At 44.2% G+C, this 17,213-nt stretch overlaps 1 protein-coding gene across 1 annotated transcript in view; it reads right to left on the minus strand.

Moving 5' to 3' along the window:
• The window catches only part of ccdc3b (coiled-coil domain containing 3b), a 32,695-nt gene extending 20,548 nt beyond the window's left edge, over positions 1-12,147 (minus strand). The window contains exon 1 of the mRNA XM_051673075.1: positions 11,472-12,147. Within this exon, the coding sequence (XP_051529035.1) occupies positions 11,472-11,827 (356 nt within the window). The 5' untranslated portion in view covers positions 11,828-12,147. The remainder of the gene's footprint in view (positions 1-11,471) is intronic.
• Positions 12,148-17,213: the final 5,066 nt, after the last annotated feature.

Below are 17,213 nucleotides of genomic sequence, written 5' to 3' on the forward strand. Positions count from 1 at the left end.
CCAAACTGTTCCCACAAAGTTGGGAGCATGGAATTGTCCAAAATCTCTTGGTATGCTGAAGCATTCAGAGTTCCTTTCACTGGAACTAAGGGGCCAAGCCCAGCTCCTGAAAAAACTTCACCAAACTTCACAGTTGGCACAATGCAGTCAGACAAGTACCGTTCTCCTGGCAACCGCCAAACCCAGACTCGTCCATCAGATTGCCAGGTGGAGAAGCGTGATTTGTCACTCCAGAGAACGCGTCTCCACTGCTCTAGAGTCCAGTGGCGGCGTGCTTTACACCACTGCATCCGACGCTTTGCATTGCACTTGGTGATGTATGGCTTGGATGCAGCTGCTCGGCCATGGAAACCCATTCCATGAAGCTCTCTACGCACTGTTCTTAAGCTAATCTGAAGGCCACATGAACTTTGGAGGTCTGTAGCGATTGACTCTGCAGAAAGTTGGCGACCTCTGTGCACTATGCGCCTCAGCATCCGCTGACCCCGCTCTGTCATTTTTACGTGGCCTACCACTTCGTGGCTGAGTTGCTGTCATTCCCAATCGCATCCACTTTGTTATAATACCACTGACAGTTGACTGTGGAATATTTAGTAGCGAGGAAATTTCACGACTGGACTTGTTGTACAGGTGGCATCCTATCACAGTACCACGCTGGAATTCACTGAGCTCCTGAGAGCGGCCCATTCTTTCACAAATGTTTGTAGAAGCAGTCTGCATGCCTAGGTGCTTCATTTTATACACCTGTGGCCATTGAAGTGATTGGAACACCTGAATTCAATTATTTGGATGGGTGAGCGAATACTTTTGGCAATATAGTGTATTTGCATTTTTAGAAATAGCATTATACATTTTGACCACAAGGTGGCGCTGTCCTGAATCTTGTTGAGTCCCTACAGAGCATGGTGCCAAAGACACATACCGAGTTTCGTAACGATACACCAAGTCATTCGTAAAATACAGCATTTTATGACTAAATTCAAAATGGCCGACGTCCAAAATGGCCGACATAGGAATTTTTTATATCGTTGGACTCGCTATACCCCACTGAATCTAATGAGACCAATTTGATGAATTTATGACAAACTGTTCAGAAATTATAAGCAAAAATGTGCTTTTTTCATATCTCGTGACCACTAGGTGGCACTGTTCCGAAACTGAGCAGGCACCCTCAAGTCATGGTTCTTATTAAAAATTATAAGTTTGGTATGAATATGCTAAAGCGTTATGGAGATATACCCTCATGTCCATTTTGGCGTGCTCTTCGTAAAATTTGTTGAAGCGCCAATCGAAATCAGTATGGTTTATCAAAAGTTTGTCAAAAAATTTTTGTCGTAAGTGCTTCTAGATGATGCAGGCCAATATTCGTGCAAATCGGACAAACAGCCTAGGACGAGTTCGAAAAAGTAGGTTTTTTCAGAAAATTCAAAATGGCGGAAAAATATTAATGACAGAAAATTACGTCATGCAATCAAATCGTCCTGAGCCAAGGAATCAGAGGAAAAAAGAATTTCATTTCAAGGACTCACAGTTCAAAAGTTATTAACATAAACGTGAGTGCAAATTTGGGCAGTTGGTGGCACTAGAGGGTTTAAGGTAGAGACGCCAAATTTGCTGTGGTAATACATCAGACTGACCTCTATTTGTGTGCCAAATTTCATAACTTTCCCGCAAGTGGTTCTATGGGCTGCCATAGACTCAAAAGCGGAAGAAGAAGAAGCAGAATAATAATAATAGTAGGAAAACTAACAAAAAAAAAAAATAGGGGTCTTTCACCCCTTTGGGGCTTGACCCCTAATAATAATAAGAAAAATAATAAGAAAATTGGAACAAATACAATAGGGTTCCCGCAGCTTTGGTGCTTGGACCCCTAATAAAAATTGTAACAATTACAATAGGGTTTCAGTGCTAAGCGCTTGAACCCCTAAAAATCGTAACAATTACAATAGGGTTTCAGCACTAAGCGCTTGAACCCCTAATAAAAATCTTAACAATTACAATAGGGTTTCAGCACTAAGTGCTTGAACCCCTAAAAATTTGTTTCAGTGCAGCAGCTGATTGACAGGTAGAACTTTCCCCCTAGAACTCATTGGTTTCACCAGGCTCAAGCATGGGTGGTCAAAAAAATCTATCATATAGGCTTGGTCTATCCACTTTCATGTATAAGCCATTATAATGCTATACCCCTGAATGTAGCTCTAGTACTTCTAAATTTAAAAAAAGTATGATGGCTTAAAATAGATCATGATGGAAATTTTACAATTCAGTCCGTCAGAGTGATGGATAAAGATTTTTTTTTTTAGTGCAACCTCTGAACATACCATGCACAAACATCCCTAATAATTTTATCTCAGCACAAAACGCCACTAAACCATGCACATCCACATCAAAAAGTTCAAGTGACCATAAAAGCAAACCAGGTATAGGCAAATCGTCAAAGGCTGTGCATATTATCTCACTAATTCACAAAGCAATGGCATACACTTCATTAAAATGATGAACGGTGCACTTTAACTAATCTAACCAGCCATACATTAGAATAAAGCTAACTTAAAACTTCCCATTGAAGTTCACTGCGCTAGTCTGCACTCAAGAGCAGTAACTTCTGAGGACCATTGCTTAGTTCGGAATTGCATACTACCACACTACTCTTACTATTTCTGCCATATGGCAGTAGTATGAGTAGTATGGGTAGCATGCAATTCCGAATTCAGCCCATGCCAGCTTGGCATACACATGATCAAAGCTTTTGATTGGTTAAGGGGCAAAGGCAAACATAGCCCTCATGTTATCATTGAATGCGCGTTAAACATGCGCATGACGTTCTTAAGATCAAGGTTATTATAGTTTGGGGTTTTTAAATTAGTTGTAATTTTTATTTCATTTTTTATTTCAAATTATTATTTAGTTTGGTTTCAGTTATTTTACTGACTGTGTTTGTTAGTTTTAATTTAGTTTTAGTTTTTCAATTAATTTTCATTTTCATTTTAGTCTATCAATATATTTTAGTTTTTATTTGTATTTCTATGTCTATTTCAGTTAATACAGATGAGCAAATGACTTGGCAGGGGACAACTTTGTGTAATGTTCTTTAAATTAACCTATTCCCTATCCAGTCCAGATTACACATAGGTCTAGATAGTGTATAGCTAGGCTGACATACAACATGGTAAAAACAACCAATAAGGACTTACAAGTGTAGAGATACACTCACTAACCACTTTATTAGGATCACCTGTACACCTACTTATTCATGCTATTATCTAATTAGCCAATCGTGTGGCAGCATTGCAATGCATAAATCATGCATATATGGGTCAGGACCTTCAGTTAATGTTCACATCAACCATCAGAATGGTGAAAAAATGTGATCTCAGTGATTTCGACAGTGACATGATTGTTGGTGCCAGACGGGCTGTTTTGAGTATTTCAGTTGTTGCTGATCTCCTGGGATTTCAACAGCTACAGTTATGCGGAATGCACAACATGTTGAACCTTAAGGCGAGTGGACTACTACAGCTGTTGAAGCCCATCCACCTCAAGATTTGACGTGTTGTGCATTCTGAGATGCTATTCTGCTAAATACAATTGTACAGAGTGGTTATCCGAGTTACAGTAGCCTTTCTGTCAGCTCGAACCAGTTTGGCCATTCTCCATTCAACTCTCTCATAAACAAGGCCTTTCCATCTACAGAACTGCCGCTCACTGGATGTTTTTTTTTTTTTTTTTGCACCATTCTGAGTAAACTCTAGAGACTGTTGTGCATGAGAATCCCAGGGATAAGCAGTAACAGAAATACTCAGACCAGCCCGTCTGGCACCAACAATCATTCCACGGTCGAAATCACCGAAATCAAATTTTTCCCCATTTTGATAGTTAATGTGAACATTAACTGAAGGTCCTGATGCATATCCGCATAATTTTATGCATTGCACTGCTGACACACAATTGGCTGATTAGATAATCGCATGAATAAGTAGGTGTACAGGTGTTTCTAATAAAGTGGTCAGTGAATTCCTTTATTTTTTCAACAGCAAAAGGTGATGTGATTAAACAAACTAATCCATTAATCTTGAAACACTGAGCACATAACCGAATGTGGGCACATGCACATGAAACTCATGGCCAGTAGATGGCATGTTTGCGATGCAACAGATGGAGACCTTATAAGAAACAAAAACGATTTTGTAACATGCACAAATCAAAGTATTAAAAATGAAAATTAAAAATATTTTATGATCGTTTTCATTTTAGTCAGTTTTGCTAAATGCATGCTAGTTTTATTTTTTATTTTTTTATTATAATTTATATATATATATATATATATATATATATATATATATATATATATATATATATATACAGGTGCATCTCAATAAATTAGAATGTCGTGGAAAAGTTCATTTATTTCAGTAATTCAACTCAAATTGTGAAACTCGTGTATTAAATAAATTCAATGCACACAGACTGAAGTAGTTTAAGTCTTTGGTTCTTTTAATTGTGATGATTTTGGCTCACATTTAACAAAAACCCACCAATTCACTATCTCAAAAAATTAGAATACATCATAAGACCAATAAAAAAAACATTTTTAGTGAATTGTTGGCCTTCTGGAAAGTATGTTCATTTACTGTATATGTACTCAATACTTGGTAGGGGCTCCTTTTGCTTTAATTACTGCCTCAATTCGGCGTGGCATGGAGGTGATCAGTTTGTGGCACTGCTGAGGTGGTATGGAAGCCCAGGTTTCTTTGACAGTGGCCTTCAGCTCATCTGCATTTTTTGGTCTCTTGTTTCTCATTTTCCTCTTGACAATACCCCATAGATTCTCTCTGGATTCTCAGGGGTTCAGGTCTGGTGAGTTTGCTGGCCAGTCAAGCACACCAACACCATGGTCATTTAACCAACTTTTGGTGCTTTTGGCAGTGTGGGCAGGTGCCAAATCCTGCTGGAAAATGAAATCAGCATCTTTAAAAAGCTGGTCAGCAGAAGGAAGCATGAAGTGCTCCAAAATTTCTTGGTAAACGGGTGCAGTGACTTTGGTTTTCAAAAAACACAATGGACCAATACCAGTAGATGACATTGCACCCCAAATCATCACAGACTGTGGAAACTTAACACTGGACTTCAAGCAACTTGGGCTATGAGCTTCTCCACCCTTCCTCCAGACTCTAGGACCTTGGTTTCCAAATGAAATACAAAACTTGCTCTCATCTGAAAAGAGGACTTTGGACCACTGGGTAACAGTCCAGTTCTTCTTCTCCTTAGCCCAGGTAAGACGCCTCTGACGTTGTCTGTGGTTCAGGAGTGGCTTAACAAGAGGAATACGACAACTGTAGCCAAATTCCTTGACATGTCTGTGTGTGGTGGCTCTTGATGCCTTGACCCCAGCCTCAGTCCATTCCTTGTGAAGTTCACCCAAATTCTTGAATCGATTTTGCTTGACAATCCTCATAAGGCTGCGGTTCTCTCGGTTGGTTGTGCATCTTTTTCTTCCACACTTTTTCCTTCCTCTCAACTTTCTGTTAACATGCTTGGATACAGCACTCTGTGAACAGCCAGCTTCTTTGGCAATGAATGTTTGTGGCTTACCCTCCTTGTGAAGGGTGTCAATGATTGTCTTCTGGACAACTGTCAGATCAGCAGTCTTCCCCATGATTGTGTAGCCTAGTGAACCAAACTGAGAGACCATTTTGAAGGCTCAGGAAACCTTTGCAGGTGTTTTGAGTTGATTAGCTGATTGGCATGTCACCATATTCTAATTTTTTGAGATAGTGAATTGGTGGGTTTTTGTTAAATGTGAGCCAAAATCATCACAATTAAAAGAACCAAAGACTTAAACTACTTCAGTCTGTGTGCATTGAATTTATTTAATACACAAGTTTCACAATTTGAGTTGAATTACTGAAATAAATGAACTTTTCCACGACATTCTAATTTATTGAGATGCACCTGTATATATATATATATATATATATATATATATTGGAATTTACTTTCAGTTTTAGTTTCAGTTATAAATAATAACCTTGATAAGATTAGAAAAAATAAGATCCCCCTTAATTAACACTGAAGATGACAGGCTATATACTAAAATACAGTATCTAGTGTTATCTTGTAAAATAGGCATAAAACAAGTTTAAGATGCAGAATGAATATACACTATATTGCCAAAAGTATTCGCTCATCTGCCTTTAGACGCATATGAACTTAAGTGACATCCCATTCTTAATCCATAGGGTTTAATATGACGTCGGCCCACCCTTTGCAGCTTTAACAGCTTCAACTCTTCTGGGTGGGCTTTCCACAAGGTTTAGGAGTGTGTTTATGGGAATTTTTGACCACTCTTCCAGAAGTGCATTTGTGAGGTCAGACACTGATGTTGGACGAGAAGGCCTGGCTCGCAGTCTTTGCTCTAATTCATCCCAAAGGTGCTCTATTGGGTTGAGGTCAGGACTCTGTGCAGGCCAGTCAAGTTCTTCCACACCAAACTCGCTCATCCATGTCTTTATGGACCTTGCTTTGTGCACTGGTGTGCAGTCATGTTGGAACAGGAAGGGGCCATCCCCAAACTGTTCCCACAAAGTTGGGAGCATGGAATTGTCCAAAATCTCTTGGTATGCTGAAGCATTCAGAGTTCCTTTCACTGGAACTAAGGGGCCAAGCCCAGCTCCTGAAAAAACCTCTCACCAAACTTCACAGTTGGCACAATGCAGTCAGACAAGTACCGTTCTCCTGGCAACCGCCAAACCCAGACTCGTCCATCAGATTGCCAGGTGGAGAAGCGTGATTTGTCACTCCAGAGAACGCGTCTCCACTGCTCTAGAGTCCAGTGGCGGCGTGCTTTACACCACTGCATCCGACGCTTTGCATTGCACTTGGTGATGTATGGCTTGGATGCAGCTGCTCGGCCATGGAAACCCATTCCATGAAGCTCTCTACGCACTGTTCTTAAGCTAATCTGAAGGCCACATGAACTTTGGAGGTCTGTAGCGATTGACTCTGCAGAAAGTTGGCGACCTCTGTGCACTATGCGCCTCAGCATCCGCTGACCCCGCTCTGTCATTTTTACGTGGCCTACCACTTCGTGGCTGAGTTGCTGTCATTCCCAATCGCATCCACTTTGTTATAATACCACTGACAGTTGACTGTGGAATATTTAGTAGCGAGGAAATTTCACGACTGGACTTGTTGTACAGGTGGCATCCTATCACAGTACCACGCTGGAATTCACTGAGCTCCTGAGAGCGGCCCATTCTTTCACAAATGTTTGTAGAAGCAGTCTGCATGCCTAGGTGCTTCATTTTATACACCTGTGGCCATTGAAGTGATTGGAACACCTGAATTCAATTATTTGGATGGGTGAGCAAATACTTTTGGCAATATAGTGTATATATATATATATATATATATATATATATATATATATATACACACACACACACACACACACACACACACACACACACACTACCGGTCAAAGGTTTTGAAACAATTGACCGAAATGTTTCCCATGATCTTAAAAATCTTTTGATCTGAAGGCGTATGCTTAAATGTTTGAAATTAGTTTTGTAGACAAAAATATAATTGTGCCACCATATTAATTTATTTCATTATAAATCTAAAATTTAATAATAAAAAAAAGTTTTTGAAATTGATGATTTGGACCAAATAATAAAGAAAAGCAGCCAATAAGTGCACAGCATATAGATGGGAACTCCTTCAATACTGTTTAAAAAGCATCCCAGGGTGATACCTCAAGAAGTTGGTTGAGAAAATGTCAAGAGTACATTTCTGAAAATTCTACGCAAAGGGTGACTACTTTGAAGATGCTAAAATATAACACAATTCTGATTTATTTTGGATTTTGTTTAGTCACAACATAATTCCCATAGTTCCATTTATGTCATTCCATAGTTTTAATAACTTTACTATTATTCTAAAATGTGAAAACAAATTATAATATAGAATGAGTAAGTGTTTCAAAACTTTTGACCAGTAGTATATATATATATATATATATATATATATACATTATATATATATATATATTAAACAATTGTATGATTATACCACACATTTTGCACAGAAGCGACACTCCTAGTGCAGAGATGCAACTGCATATGTGGTGCGACATGAGGGGTGAGTATATGATAATAGAATTTTCATATTTGTGTGAATTATTCCTTTAACTGTGGGATTTAGAGAAAACATTTTTAAACATGCTTTGAAATTCTAGTGTTTCCCTGCAGGAATCTTTCTAGATATTTGCTGTGTCCGAATATCCATACTTCCCTACTATATAGTAGCCTATGCCAAAAACAATATGCCAGTGGAGTAGTATGTCCAAATCCACAGTATTCATGAAGCAGTAAGCGAGAAGTACCCGGATGACCGACTATTTCCAGTGAGATTCTGAAGTGCTGATTGACTGGACACTTTACAATCCCATAATCCCTCAGGAGCTGAGGCGATATCACGTTCAAAACATTAGATTTAAAAGAACAGCAGTGAATCAAGAGTCAGATGGCTCTTCTCAACTGTAAGTGCTATATATACCATTATACCAGTTAATTGTTCCCTGTGCTTAAATGGTGCTTGTTTAACAAAACCTGAGTGGATAGTTTTCGCGGTTGTTGTTCTTACGTCATATATTCAGGTCACAAGACAATGCCCACGTACCCGGATGAAGTATGTCCAAAATCTATTCATACTACTCGCAGGCATACCTAAAAGAACGTACTGTTTTGCTGGCAGTTAAGTGGATCCGTCATCAAATACAGTACATACTGTGAGAGTACGTGGTTTCGGATGCATGATCTGTGTGGTGTGGCGTGGAATGCACTTGAAAGTACAGCAGTAGCGATTGCATGGCTTCCTCTAAACAGTGCAAATAATCTATATAAAGCCATGCTTCAATAGGAGTCTATGGCACATGCCTTTACCATTACATTTTAATACAGCAAAGATCGATGTTCAAAGATCGATGTTTAGAGAGACCCTAAACATGTCATCATGTCTTTCAGACTAAATAAATAAAAAAAAATCTCAGTACACTTGGGGCCTGGGTATCTCAGCGAGTATTGACGCTGACTACCACCCCTGGAGTCACGAGTTCGATTCCAGGGTGTGCTGGTGACTCCAGCCAGGTCTCCTAAGCAACCAAATTGTCCCGGTTGCTAGGGAGGGTAGAGTCACATGAGGTAACCTCCTCGTGGTCGCGATTAGTGGTTCTCGCTCTCAATGGGGCACGTGGTAATTTGTGCGTGGATCGTGGAAAGTAGCATGAGCCTCCACATGCGGAGTCTCTGCGGTGTCATGCAAGACAAGCCACGTGATAAGATGCACAGATTGACTGTCTCAGAAGCGGAGGCAACTGAGACTTGTCCTCCGCCACCCGGATTGAGGTTAGTAACCGTGCCACCATGAGGACCTACTAAATAGTGGGAATTGGGCATTCCAAATTGGGAGAAAAGGAGATTAAAAAAAAAATAAAAATCTCAGTACACTTTACAATTGCTTCCCCACTTTTGAAAACTAGCAGCCGCCACTGATGTTCACTGATGCGAAAAAGGAACAACAGTGGGGTAAAGGAAGCTGGGTCTAAACGTGTCTCCACTAGCTCAACAACCCAAGTACATAAAGAGATCAAGGGAATGAAGAGAGGAGGTCAGTGCTGACATGTTAGCACTAAACAGACTTTTCTGATGAAAACTCTTTAAGATAACAAATGACAAACTGTAAATTTGAAATGCCAAACCACTGATGCAATGCCAAAACAGTCTGTTCGCAGTCAATTGGACCTTTAACCTGCTGCCCTCCGGTCATCTCAAGCAGTTAGACACTGTATGTGCTGTGTAATTAAGTCAGCCAGACGGAATTCCAGGGCTGTTTTAACTGCTTTGTCTCTGAGACTGGGAGAATGAGTATTAACCTGTCCATTAACTTTTCCACAGACTGGGAAAAGCTGCAATCTACAGTACAGTCCGAGAATCTAAGCAGCATTTGCAACAATGATTTTGCTTTAACCTGTACAACCATTTGAAAGAGGATGCCAACAGTACTAATTGTGTATCAGTTAACATGACAAAAAAATGTACACTATTTTTACAGTTTTCTTATTGTGCATCAGTGCATGTTAATTCCAAGAAAAGAAAAATGATTGTCTTCATGATTTTTAATAAAAAGTAAAAAATAAAAATCATGCAAAGCACCACTTAAATCTAGTTTTCAACAATTCAGTGATCCATCGTCAATTCTGCCTTACTTTAATGCAATTTTAGGATAATGTGAAATCAGTTTGCTGCCTTCACACACTTTCTCTGTTAACTTTTATGCCTCCAGTCACATTAACCCTATTTAAACTCTGTAAACATGCTACAGTGCAGCCACATTCAGTTATAAAGAGATGCTGAGCCATATAGTGGTATATAATTATTAGTGTCCCCTTGATAAGATTTAAGAGTTTCAACAGCCTCATAAAGATGTTTGCACTATTTACATTCATATGTCTACAGGTTTTCTATCTGTGTATTTCTGTTAAATCCTGTTAACTATTAGTTACAGCTGGTTCGAAAAGAAAGATTGTTTCAGGCTATACTGTCAGCCCTGGGAAGTCGGTTTGCAATCAGTGTGTGAAGTGTTGCCTGTCACAGTAAAAGATTTGGCCAGAAAAGTGCAGAGTATGGTGAATACAATATAGCACAGCATGAGGGAGTTGAACATCCTTCAGTATAACTGATTGGACCAGAGGGGTTAGGCAGGAAACACAAGCAAAACAGTCTGGTTGTCTAGAGATACAAGACTAGGCTACAAAATTAAACAAAGTGTGTGTTTATGTGAATAAAATAAAAATCATGAAAAGAGTTCATCATAAATTATGTCTCTATCCTTATGGGTTGCATTTCTACGTGGTTGGTCTGTTAGCTAACTCATCCCTTGAAAATTCATCTGCCAATCTGAGTTTTTCAACAAAACAAAAAAATTCACTAAATGCAGAAACAAACATGAGCCAGAGCTAATTTTGTCTGACAAGATTTGCAATATCCTTCATCATTATACAGTAGACAAAGTTAGCTCCTTTCCATTAGTCATAAATGAACATAATATGGGAAACCATGGTTGTTTGGCACAGTTTTCACTGTTGGATATCCCTGGTGGAACATGCATTAATATAACCTAACTAAGGGCAAATAAAAGCTTACGTTCTCAGCTAAAAAGAGGGCAGGTAGTGCCCATAGTCATAAATGTTGAACTGTCATGCTCATGGTAGAGCACACATGCATGTTTTTTTGTTGTTTATGTTTATTAAGCCATTCCATAATGAGCCAAAAGTACTTATCTTGACATTATGTAGCTATACAGTAAGTCTGCACTCAAATGGTGACTTATCCTACAGATGTGCATTCCAGCCTAGTCTGAACTAATTTATGATTCTGACAGAGTTAAGATGAGCAAACCCCAACTCTTACCTCAGAAAGAAATAGTAGGAGTTATTCTCCATGACGCTATACGAGTAGCAGGGGAAATATCCCAGTCCGCTGACATTGAACCTGGAGTCGGCTGGCACCTCCAGCATGCTGCCCCATGCCTGATCACACAGCAGCTCGATCTCCGCGGAAAAGAACAGATCCGTGTCGTACTGCCACGGCAGGTAGTTGTACACGCTGTAAGACTCCTTATGGATAGCGAGCACCTTGGCAAAGACAATGATCTCCGCTAGTTCTGCTCGGCACGCTTCAGTCTGAGGTCTCCAGTCGTGGGGCAGCTGGCATCCCCACGCAGCGCCCAGGAAAAGCGCTAGTATTAATGGCACTAGAGCACCCATGATATGCAACCTTACCTCACTCCTGCACACTGCCTCTAATAAAAAGAAAATCCGTGCTCCGCACGCTGATATCCCTCAAAAAAAAAAAAAAAAAAAAAAAAAAAATAATCTTAAACTGGCCTGCGCAAAACGCACACCATTAATACACAAATTCAGCAATGCACTGGAGGGTATTAAAAAGCGTTAGAAACTTGCTTTTATTTGCTGTAAATACAGTGCATCTCTTTGCATTTAGACTAATCTAGAGGTCTTATTCCACTCTGTGTTTCCCTGTGCGGTCTATGTGCTTTACGCATGACGCGCAGCTCGACTCGGTTAGCGGAGAGCCCTTCAGTGACGCTCAGATCTATAATAGACGGTAGACCTAAAGCAGAAAAAGTACCGCTTAGTTGAGCGTTCAGCATTGAGCACTGTGGTCTCCAAGAGATCCGTACTAAAGAAGTTTCAAATATTTTCATGAAGTCTAAGTGTGAAGTGCAATTTTCAGCACCCCAAAACAGCGACATGAACAAAATGTCACCTGGTATCACTTAGAATAATTTCATTTAATAGCATTAACAAACATTAATAAATTAAGTCATGCTTAAACACTAGGTAATGCATATACAAATAGTTAAAAAAATTTAACGAGGCTTCAATTCATATATGTTTTCATATATATATATATATATATATATATATATTTAAATGTATATGAACTAATGATATGTTGAGCCTTAGTTATTGTAAGTTATGTAAATGTAAATACATTGGGGTCCAAAAGCCTGAGACCACATTGAAAACATTATTTCCCTATCTGTCACTCACTCGACGTTGTGTCGATGTAGTGACACTAGGGCTCACTCTTGGGATCAGACTCTGGTCTATGATAAAAGGCCAATGAAAATTGGCGAGTGGTATTTGCATGCCACTCCCCCGGACATACGGGTATAAAAGGAGCTGGTATGCAACCACTCATTCAGATTTTCTCTTTGGAGCTGAACGGTCATGCTCATTAAGCTGAATCCTACTGTTCATTCACCTCTGCTGGATCTGACAGTGCATTTCAGCGGCTTCTCCCTCCTCTGCACTGGTGCACTGCAGAGAACGCCCCTGGGTGCTTCGGCAGAAAAACAAGAGAGTATATTTTCTGAAAGAGCCTTTTCCTCTAAAAGAGTATATATTTCTCTAAAAGAGCGGCACACACGGAACGTCTTTTTAAAGACGTGTCTTTTTAAAGATGCCTTTCCGATTGTGTGTTATTCCTGGTTTCGGTCGTTATCTCTCAACTTCGGATGGTCATGATCGCTGTCTTTCGTGTCTGGGCGTGACCCACATGGAGGCATTGCGAGAACATGATCATGGCAATGTTGCGGTCGTGCACCCCAGCAGCTCCCTGCCCGGTCCTTCTACCTACGGGTATGAGGCCAGCGCAGCTAGCACTGGGGGCGATTTGGGGACCCCAATGGGATCGTCTCTGCCGGGTATCCCCCCGCGGACCTCCCATTCCCCAGCACGCTTGTCTGCCCCAATCGGGGTTCCGGATGAGTTCGCCGGCTCGTCTCACGGCGAGTCTGGCTTCTTGTTCGGAGCCCGCAAAGATGATGAGCTCTCAAGCGCAGCATCGGAGAGCGGGCTTGTCCAGTTGGACGCAGAAGCCTCAGCTGGGCTTCCCCCTTCGGGAACGATTGCCCAGTCACTGGCCGATGCCGAAATGACGGACATGCTTTCCCGGGCGGCCACGAGCGTCGGGTTAGAGTGGAACCCTCTGCTCTCCCCTGAACCGTCGCAGCTTGATGATTGGTTCCTGGGCTCGTGGCGCTGCTCAAAGCAGCCATGCCCCGCTCCAGTGCCATTCTTCCCGGAAGTGCAGGAGGAGCTGACGAAATCATGGGAGGCACCTTTTACTGCCCGGCCCCGATTCCGCAGTTCCCCCGCTCTCACTACCCTCGATGGCTGGGCGGCCAGGGGCTATATGGTGATTTCCCCGGTGGATAAGGCGCTCGCGGTGCACCTATGCCCGCAGAGCACCGCCACCTGGCGGGGATGCCCTAAGCTCCCGTCCAAGCCCTGTAGGCTCACGTCGTCCCTGACGGCTAAAGCCTACAGTGCTGCTGGACAAGCCGCCTCTGCCCTGCCCTCTGTCCACCAAGCCAAGGCGTTGAAAGAACTGCACGAGGGTAGTTCCGCCCCAGATTTGATGCAGGATCTGTGCTCGGCGACTGACCTCACTCTCTGAGTGACGAAGGTCACGGCATGGTCTCTCGGGCGGATGATGGCTACACAAGTGGTCCAGGAGCGCCACCTTTGGCTCAACCTGGTCGAGATGGGCGAGGCCGACAAGACACGGTTCCTTACTGCCCCCATTTCCCAGGCTGGCCTATTCGGTGACCCACCGCAGGAAGCAGATGCCACCCGTCTCACAGCCGGTGCCTAAGAACCCACGGAGATCGTCAAAGCGCCCCTGAAACGGGCGACCCAGAGATGAGGGAACCCACTCACTTGGAGCTGGTAAAAAGACCACTCCATCCCCCGGTGGAGGGCCGGGCGGAAAATCTTTTGTTGCCTTTTTGTTTGATTTCGCCATATGCCCAAGTGGCTGCGGTACCCAACAGTTCAGCAAAAGAGCAGCTTCCTTCCTCCCTGGGTCACATACCCGGTGGGCACTGTCATCACCATGACTACCATCCACAGGTTTTTTCTTGCAGGATTGGCGCTCCAGCAGTGACCTTTCCGCCACTGAGCACCCAGCTGTGGCACACAGCTGCCCCCGATGTGGCAGTCTCCACGGATTACGAGGACAGGCCTCTTCCTCCCCCATCCCAGGCTGTTCCGGGGGTGGTCACAAGGAGCCAGGTAAGTGCTGCGATGTCCCTAGAATCAGCACGGCCACGACGTGGTGTGGCACCTCGAGCTCCACCCCGCCACGAGGCCCCACCTGCCGGTACGTCTGACGACATTGTCCACTTGGTCCCCCTTGCGCAGAACTTGGACGCGTGGCTCGCGCTTTCCAATCCGTCGCAATGGCTGATCTGGACCGTCTGACTCGGCTACACGATTCAGTTCGCCAGGCGCCCGCCCAGGTTCAGCGGTATTCACTTCACCTTGGTCAAGAGCGAAAACGCTGCTACCTTGTGCGCGGAGATCGCTACCCTCCTACGGAAGGGCGCGATGGAAACTGTCCCTCCAGCTGAGATGAAGAAGGGGTTTTACAGCCCCTACTTCATTGTACCGAAAAATGGCGGTGGGACGCGGCCAATCTTGGACCTGCGAGTACTGAACCGGGCCTTATACAGACTCCCGTTCAAGATGCTGACGCAAAAACGTATTCTGGCGAGCGTCCGGCATCAAGATTGGTTCGCGGTGGTAGACCTGAAGGATACCTACTTTCACGTCTCGACCCTTCCTCGACACAGACCCTTCCTGCGGTTTGCATTCAAGGGTCAGGCACATCAGTACAAAGTCCTCCCTTTCGGCCTGTTCTTGTCTCCTCGCGTCTTTACGAAGGTCGTAAAGGCTGCCCTTGTCCCATTAAGGGAGGTAGGCATTCGCATTCTCAACTATCTCGATGACTGGCTAATCCTAGCTCACTCTTGAGACATGTTGTGCGCACACTGGGACCTGGTGCTCTTACACCTCAGCCAACTAGGGCTTCGGGTCAACTGGGAAAAGAGCAAGCTCCTCCCTGTTCAGAGCATCTCTTTTCTCGGTTTGGAGAAAACAGCGGTTCCACTGAAAATTTTTCAGAGGCTCCTGGGGCATATGGCATCCTCGGCGGTGGCCACCCCGCTCGGGTTGATGCATATGAGGCCGCTTCAGCACTGGCTCCAGACTCGAGTTCCGAGATGGGCATGGCGCCACGGGACACATCGCGTGGTCATCACGCCGGTCTGTCAACGTCTTTTCAGCCCTTGGACCGACCTCTCATTTCTACGGGCAGGTGTTCCTCTAGAACTGGTCTCCAGGTGCATCGTGGTCACGACAGACGCCTCCAAAACGGACTGGGGTGTTGTTTGCAACGGGCACGCAGCCACCGGCCTCTGGATGGGTCCGCGACTGCATTGGCACATCAACTGCCTCGAGTTGTTGGCAATTCTGCTCGTTCCGGCCGTTGATCCAGGGCAAGCACGTGTTAGTTCAGACAACACGGCAACGGTAGCATATGTCAACTGCCCAGGCGATCTGCGCTCTCGTTGTATGTCACAACTTGCCCGCCATCTCCTCCTCTGGAGTCAGCAGCACTTCAAGTCGCTGCGAGCCACTCACATCCCGGGCAACCTCAACACTACAGCGGATGTGCTGTCATGGCAGGTTACCCTCAGGGGAGAGTGGAGACTCCACCCTCAGGTGGTCCATCTGATTTGGAGTCGATTCGGACGGGCACAGGTGGACCTGTTCACCTCCCAAGAATCCTCCCACTGCCCGCTCTGGTACGCCCTCACTGAGGCTCCCCTCGGCATAGACGCACTGGCACACAGCTGGCCCCCTGGCCTACACAAATATGCATTTCCCCCAGTGAGCCTGCTTGCACAGACCCTGGAGGAGCAGGTTGTCCTGGTAGCACCCTACTGGCCCACCCAGACGTGGTTCTCGGACCTCACGCTCCTCACGACAGCTCCCCCCTGGTGAATTCCCCTGAGGAAGGACCTTCTATTTCAGGGACGGGGCACCCTCTGGCACCCGTGACCCGACCTCTGGAATCTCCATGTCTGGCCCCTGGATGGGACACGGAAGACCTAAGCAGTCTACCACCTGTGGTGTTAGACACGATCACTCAGGTTAGGGCCCCCTCTACGAGGCGCCTGTATGCCTTTAAGTGGCGTCTGTTCGCTAAGCGGTGTTGTTCCCGACGCGAAGACCCCCAGAGATGCGCAGTCGGATCAGTGCTTTCCTTCCTGCAGGAGAGGTTGGAAGGGAGGCTGTCCCCTTCCACCTTGAAGGTGTACGTTGCTGCCATAGCTGCACACCATGACGCAGTCGACGGTAAGTCCTTAGGGAAGCACGACCTGATCATCAGGTTCCTAAGAGGCGCCAGGAGGCTGAATCCCTCCAGACCACGCCTCGTTCCCTCATGGGACCTCTCTGTAGTTCTTCAGGGTCTACAGAGAGCCCCCTTTGAGCCTTTGCAGTCAGCCGAGCTTAAGACACTCTCCTTGAAGACTGCCCTCCTGACTGCGCTCACTTCCATCAAGAGGGTAGGAAACCTGCAAGTGTTCTCTGTCAGTGAAACGTGCCTGGAGTTCGGTCTGGGTTACTCTCACATGATCCTGAGACCCCAACCGGGCTATGTGCCCAAGGTTCCCACCACCCCTTTTAGGGACCAGGTGGTGAACCTGCAAGCACTGCCCCAGGAGGAGGCAGACCCAGCCCTGTCGTTGCTGTGTCCAGTGCATGCTTTACGCATCTA

This window comes from Myxocyprinus asiaticus, chromosome 35, assembly GCF_019703515.2.
Source record: "Myxocyprinus asiaticus isolate MX2 ecotype Aquarium Trade chromosome 35, UBuf_Myxa_2, whole genome shotgun sequence".
Classification (NCBI taxonomy): Eukaryota; Metazoa; Chordata; class Actinopteri; order Cypriniformes; family Catostomidae; genus Myxocyprinus; species Myxocyprinus asiaticus.